Source organism: Oncorhynchus mykiss, chromosome 2 (genome assembly GCF_057628025.1).
Source record: "Oncorhynchus mykiss isolate SJ-2025 chromosome 2, ASM5762802v1, whole genome shotgun sequence".
Classification (NCBI taxonomy): Eukaryota; Metazoa; Chordata; class Actinopteri; order Salmoniformes; family Salmonidae; genus Oncorhynchus; species Oncorhynchus mykiss.
Genome location: NC_143023.1, coordinates 7,617,338 through 7,624,100, shown reverse-complemented (window position 1 = coordinate 7,624,100; position 6,763 = coordinate 7,617,338). Strand labels below are relative to the sequence as shown.

The window sequence follows — 6,763 nt, the reverse complement described above, 5'->3', positions numbered from 1 at the left end:
CATGTCACAGGAGGGTAAAGAGTAATATGAATATTTTCCAACCACAAGCATTGATGTCATGAGTGTCCTAACCTACATTATTCCTAACCTACATTAGTTATCTGAAAAGTGGGAGAGATCGTCGTCAAATCACTGCATTATGAAAATGCATTAGTAAAATGGATATCATTATCATTCTCTGTAAGGGCTTCACATAATGTATGAAAAACCATCAGTATGGACATTATAATAATAGAATAGAACATAATGGAATAAAACAACGTTATTCTACTGTCCACTAAGTCTGAGAATCGCCAGGGATGTCACGATTAGATATTATCACGATAACTTTGGTGCGAACACCCAGAACAATGATTTGGTGTAGAGGTGCTGACTAAGTGCAAAGAAACTGTAAGCTATAAAAACAAAGAAAGATAGTCACACTCTATATATAAAACTCCCAGTCATTTATCGGGTAAAACACCAACGTTTTGGTCACCCTGAAGAAGGCACAGTGAGGCAGAAACGTTGGTGTTTTACCCAATACATTACTGTGAATTTATACATAGAATGTGTGACTCTCTCTGTTTATTTTCATACCAAACATATTGCTCACCATATGCTGTTGTCTGTGATACAATATGTCTGTACCATGTTTTGTGCTGCTACCATGTTGTGTTGCCACCATGTTGTTGTCATGTTGTGTTGCTACCATGTTGTTGTCATGTTGTGTTGCCACCATGTTGTTGTCATGTTGTGTTGCTACCATGTTGTTGTCAAGTTGTGTTGCTACCATGTTGTTGTCATGTTGTGTTGCTACCATGTTGTTGTCATGTTGTGTTGCTACCATATTGTTGTCATGTTGTGTTGCTACCATGTTGTTGTCATGTTGTGTTGCTACCATGTTGTTGTCATGTTGTGTTGCTACCATATTGTTGTCATGTTGTGTTGCTACCATGTTTTTGTAATGTTGTGTTGCTACCATATTGTTGTAATGTTGTGTTGCTACCATATTGTTGTCATGTTGTGTTGCTACCATATTGTTGTCATGTTGTGTTGCTACCATGTTGTTGTCATGTTGTGTTACTACCATGTTGTTGTCATGTTGTGTTGCTACCATGCTGTGTTGTCATGTGTTGCTGCCTTGCTATGTTGTTGTCTTAGGTATCTCTTTATGTACAGTAGTGTTGTGTTGTCTCTCTTGTCTTGATGTGTGTTTTGTCCTAAATATACATATATATTTGGAGCCCTGCCCTGTCCCCATAAATAAGAATGTGTTCTTAACTGGCTTGCCTAGTTAAATAAAGGTACAATTAAAATTAAAAAGATCCATGAGAAAAACACGTTTTGATCAGTCATGGAAATAAAAGTGCTGAAAACCAACTGGCTCCCTATTTAAAAAGAAGACGGAGAACAAGCTATGAAGGATAAATACTGTAGTTTTGGAGCAGGTACAGACAACAAGAGCAAAAATAATATTGCAAAAATGTCAAAATGATACGATATATTGTCAAAAAGAATATCCTGATATGTACCTGTTTCGATTATTTCCCCCATCACTACTGTCTACTGTCAACCGGACTAATGGTCTCTTGTTTACCAACTAAACATCATAATGACTCTATTGCCTCACAGTCTGGTATTTTTGCACATAGCCTAATGTTATCTATTTCTGTGCCTCTGACACCCTCAAGTGGTGACTTTTAGGGCTTGATAAAGCCTATCAGAAACAAAACAACAATTATTTATCTGTTATTTTACCAGGTAAATTGACTGAGAACATGTTCTCATTTACAGAAATGACCTGGGGAATAGTTACAGGGGAGAGGAGTGGGATTAATGAGCCAATTTGTAACTGGGGATTATTAGGTGACTGTGATGGTTTGAGGGCCAGATTGGGAATTTAGCCAGGGCACCGGGGTTAACACCCCTACTCTTAGTATAAGTGCCATGGGATCTTTAATGACCTCAGAGAGTCAGGACACCCGTTTAAGTTCACATCTGAAAGACAGCTCCCTACACAGGGTAGTGGGATATTTTTTTAGACCAGAGGAAAAAGTGCCTCCTACTGGCCCTCCAACACCACTTCCAGCAGCATCTGGTCTCCCATCCAGGAACTGCCCAGGACCAACCCTGCTTAGCTTCAGAAGCAAGCCAGCAATGGTACGCAGGGTGGTATGCTGCTGGCAAAATAGTTTCAGCCCAGTCAAAGCACCTCTCTATCCTGGCACCCCAATGGTAGAACCAGCTTCCCTTTGAAGTTAGGACAGCAGAGTCCCTTCTCATCTTCTGAAAACATCTGAAACTCTCCCTCCCCCCCCCCCCCCCCCCAAAGTGCTTTCGTGAACTAACACTTGACTTTCCCCTACTAGCTCTGACTTTACTGATTAGCTCTGGGATGTTGCCTGTGCTTAGCTCCATTCCATGTATTTTGTATCCTGAAAAGCTACCCCGTCCTTAACAATTACAAACATCAAATCAAATTGTATTTGTCACATGCGAAAAAATACAACAGAAGTATTCGTGCTTCTACACCTGCATTGCTTGCTGTTTGGGGTTTTAGGCTGGGTTTCTGTACAGCACTTTGTTATATCAGCTGATGTAAGAAGGGCTATATAAATACATTTTATTTGATGTAGACAATGCCGTTTTAAGAAAAAGTGTTAAGAAAAAAATAGATAAGTAAAAAGAAAAGTAAGAAATAATTAAAGAGCAGCAGTAAAGTAACAGTAGCGAGGCTATATACAAAGGGTACAGGTACAGAGTCAATGTGTTGGGGTTTGAGCTGTTTTGAAACTTCTCTTTTGTGGAACCTCACATGCACCCTGCTAACTCCCCAGAGGCCTGAGTGTTGTGCTTCTCATTCGCCATTCTGGGCAGTGTGGTGTAGGTGACACAGCATCAGCACATCAAGCCTAGACCCTAGACCTCTGTTAAAACAAACCTCAATTATGTCGAAATAAATAGTTCCTCTCTGAGAGCTAATTTACTTCTCAGTCTCACCAAAATAAAATGCCTTAAAACATAAAATATATACTGTATATTCAATTAAAAATGATGTATATCTTTTTATTTTTTAATCTTGCAATTCATTGGTGATCATTTGTAGTTTAATAAATCCTAGAGTTAGTTGGAAAATATTCTGTTCGCTTTGGTGCATAAAATATAGCTGTATTATTATGACAACGTGACCAGGAAGGAACGGAATTACACGTCTATTGTTACAACAAGAAGACATTAAACAATACATGTTTAAATTCATTTAAATCAGATACAAGTCAGATTAAAATATAACCTACATTTTCAAATGTCATATTGCATAATGCAATTGTAAGTAAAACATCTGTCATGATAATTAGCTTTCTCTTTGACAAACTGCTACAAAAAAATGTATGCAACGTTATTACTATTTCTCAGTAGAAGAACCCCGTATTTCTAAATTATATTCTGTATTTCATTTCCTTATTTGCACTTTTGAGACAGTGTCAAAATATCACTATTTTCCCGGGTGGCGCAGTGGTTAAGGGCGCTGTACTGCTGTGCCACCAGAGACCTTGGGTTCGCGCCCAGACTCTGTCGTGACCGGGAGGTCCGTGAATTGTGACTTGTGAATTGGCACAAGTAAAACAAATGGCATACAAGATGAATCATTATTTCACTTAGTTATTTGTTGTTTGCTGCCAGTCCTTCAGGTTCATACCTCTTGCTTCAGGGTGACCATGGGCTAGAAAGAAACATTGCAAATGTATTTATTTAACCACACAGGAAGTTATCTTTGAGACCCATGTCTGTTTTTTGAGTGAGCCCTGCAAGGAATGTGTTGCTTAGTTATGCAGTGTGTCCCACTCAGTAAATACACTTGTCGCGATAAATAAGTATATATTTAATTAAATGTACATAATAAAGTATAATAATAATAAAGTATAATAAGCATAATAAATGTATAACATATCACATGAATGTTCATCCCAGTCAGTATAATAAACAGTAGAGTCTCACCAGAATGTTCAGCCCAGTCAGTATAATAAACAGTAGAGTCTCACCAGAATGTTCATCCCAGTCAGTATAATAAACAGTAGAGTCTCACCAGAATGTTCAGCCCAGTCAGTATAATAAACAGTAGAGTCTCACCAGAATGTTCAGCCCAGTCACTATAATAAACAGTAGAGTCTCACCAGAATGTTCAGCCCAGTCAGTATAATAAACAGTAGAGTCTCACCAGAATGTAATAAACAGTAGAGTCTCACCAGAATGTTCAGCCCAGTCAGTATAATAAACAGTAGAGTCTCACCAGAATGTTCAGCCCAGTCACTATAATAAACAGTAGAGTCTCACCAGAATGTTCAGCCCAGTCAGTATAATAAACAGTAGAGTCTCACCAGAATGTTCAGCCCAGTCACTATAATAAACAGTAGAGTCTCACCAGAATGTTGAAGTGCTGTCTGCACACTGCTTTACTCTCCCAGTAGATCGCCACCATGGCAACAACCAGTTCAATGACCAGGAGAACCACAATCATCCATTTGATACCAGAAAATACCTGACAAAGAGAATAGTAACTTAATACACTTAATACACATGATTTTTTCTGGTTTCATTGTATGTTGATAAGCTACTGTGGTTTAGTATTTTGTTTGTGGAGAACATTTACACATAACTGCTAAGCAAACAAACAATTCAGTATAATTTCAATGCTTGTACTATTCCACCTCATTAACAAATCAATACTAATTAATTAATTCAATGTAATAAACAAACAATTAAGTAATTAACTGTGGAACCTCTTGATGGTCCCCGTAGAAACCGTGAGAAGCGTGGAGAGTGCAGAGAACAACAGCAGCTACTGTCCAGAAACAGCTGACAATGTTCAAGGAAAATGACAGTTTGGTCTGTTGGTAGTGGAGAAAAACATGTTTATGATATATTTGATGTGTAATATTTTCATAATAATTTATAATAATCTACAATGATTTCATATTTGATCCATGACTGAATGTAGATATATTTGTAAAGCTGGAACTTACCACACACATACTTGGAGAATGACCTGCAGCATAGGTCAGCATTCCGGCAGCAACAAACTTTATAAAACAAAGATGTTTTTTTTGTTCCTTCATTATTTGAGAGACTGATGACAAATTCAATCAACAGTACATGTATTATCCTCATTGTAGAGTTCACACTTCACACACAATGCACACTGACGACAGGAGAGAATAACGGATAGAGACGACACAAAGCTTTGGTCCAACATCGGCTGTATCAACATGTGTCTATTCCAATAATTGACGATGACACAAACTACTTTGTGGGCTGATTGCAGTGGTTCTTACCAGGACACTGGGCACGGTGTAGATCAGAACTAATGGGCTGTGCTGGACAAACAGTAGCCCCAGAATCAAGACAAGGACTCCAGCAATGAGCTGAGCCGCCTAAGAAGAAGATGTAATCAGACAGATGAGAAAATATCCTGGAATCTGGCCCTTACATGAACATATACCAAATGTTCAACATAACTTCTGCTCATCAGGAATGTATTTTAATCATCCACAGATTAGCCTGAAGTACATTTCTAATCGGCTGTATAGGAACATGTTTGCCATTCGTACCCCCAGAGCTTTAGGCTGACCCTTGAGGAAGACCTTATAGACATCTTTGAAGACACAGTGGAAGTTCTCAGGCATCAGCTGGCCCTCCGGAGCATCTCTGAGACTGCCCAGAGGTATAGTGATGACCATGCACTCATCTGACTGAAATGTGTACTTCATTTACCTGGGAACAATACATTTCATTAAAAGGGAGAAAAATAAAATAAAAACTACTTTAGTGAATATAGAGGAAGACACGTGCTTCCAATGACATAATTAGTCAACCATTAATAGGTAATTAGTAGGCAATGCCTCCTCACAACTGGTCAAAATCACACGATGCACAATGATGATGTCATTGGAAACATATATATTCCTCTATATTTTTTTACTACAGAACATAGAAACGCACCATTTTCACATATGTTGATGTTGGGGTGGTGCTGGAGACGATGAATATGAACTTTCCCTTTATTAACACATCATGTAGACAATAACACTACTGATGTGATGAGGACACTGTAATGTAACATTACCAATAAAAACTACCGTAATAATGTTGCTGAAATAAACCATAAACTGTTGTAAGAACTCTATGGACATTGTAATTAAATGGAAACACGTCATGAATAATGGAAGGTAATAGCAGAACAAGGTTTCATGAAGTTTACAAACCTGCCGCTGTTCGTTTCTAACTTTATGGAGGAAGTCACACTTGGAGGGCGTCTGCGCTGGTCTGGTAAGTGATGGACAAAGACATTTTCATACACATGCACAGAGAGAGAGAGAGAGAGAGAGAGAGAGAGAGAGAGAGAGAGAGAACCAGAGAGGGAGAGAGAGAGAGAGACAGAGACAGAGAACCAGAGAGGGAGAGAGAGAGAGAATGAGAGAGAGACAGAGAATGAGAGAGAGAGAGAGAATGAGAGAGAGAACCAGAGGGAGAGTGAGAGAGAGGGGGAGAGAGAGAGAGAACCAGAGAGGGGGAGAAAGAGAGAGAACCAGAGAGGGGGGGAGAGAGAGAGAACCAGAGAGGGGGAGAGAGAGAGAGAACCAGAGAGGGGGAGAGAGAGAGAGATCCAGAGAGGGGGAGAGAGAGAGAGAGAACCAGAGAGAGAGAGAGAACCAGAGAGGGAGAGAGAGAGAGAACCAGAGAGAGAGAGCACTGAGAGAAATTATGTTTGTTGAAAACACTCAAG

At 39.2% G+C, this 6,763-nt stretch overlaps 1 protein-coding gene across 1 annotated transcript; it reads right to left on the bottom strand.

Moving 5' to 3' along the window:
• Window positions 1-3,027: 3,027 nt before the first annotated feature.
• On the bottom strand, window positions 3,028-6,747 carry LOC149984798 (membrane-spanning 4-domains subfamily A member 4A-like). Its single transcript, XM_090186989.1, has 7 exons — window positions 6,243-6,747; window positions 5,589-5,751; window positions 5,313-5,411; window positions 5,004-5,060; window positions 4,761-4,868; window positions 4,403-4,519; window positions 3,028-3,703 (listed from the first exon to the last, which is right to left on the bottom strand). Exons 2-7 carry the CDS (start codon window positions 5,745-5,747, stop codon window positions 3,674-3,676), a joined length of 570 nt encoding a protein of 189 aa, XP_090043115.1. The 5' UTR covers window positions 5,748-5,751; window positions 6,243-6,747; the 3' UTR covers window positions 3,028-3,673.
• Between the last annotated feature and the right edge of the window lie 16 nt (window positions 6,748-6,763).

Excerpts from the sequence above, each read along its gene's own strand:
- LOC149984798 (XM_090186989.1), bottom strand. The coding sequence starts at position 5,747 with ATGAAGTACACATTTCAGTCAGATGAGTGCATGGTCATCACTATACCT. Across the intron at positions 4,869-5,003 it reads ATTCTCCAAGTATGTGTGTG|ACCAAACTGTCATTTTCCTT; the intron begins GTAAGTTCCAGC and ends CACTACCAACAG. Across the intron at positions 4,520-4,760 it reads TCTACGGGGACCATCAAGAG|GTATTTTCTGGTATCAAATG; the intron begins GTTCCACAGTTA and ends TCTCTTTGTCAG.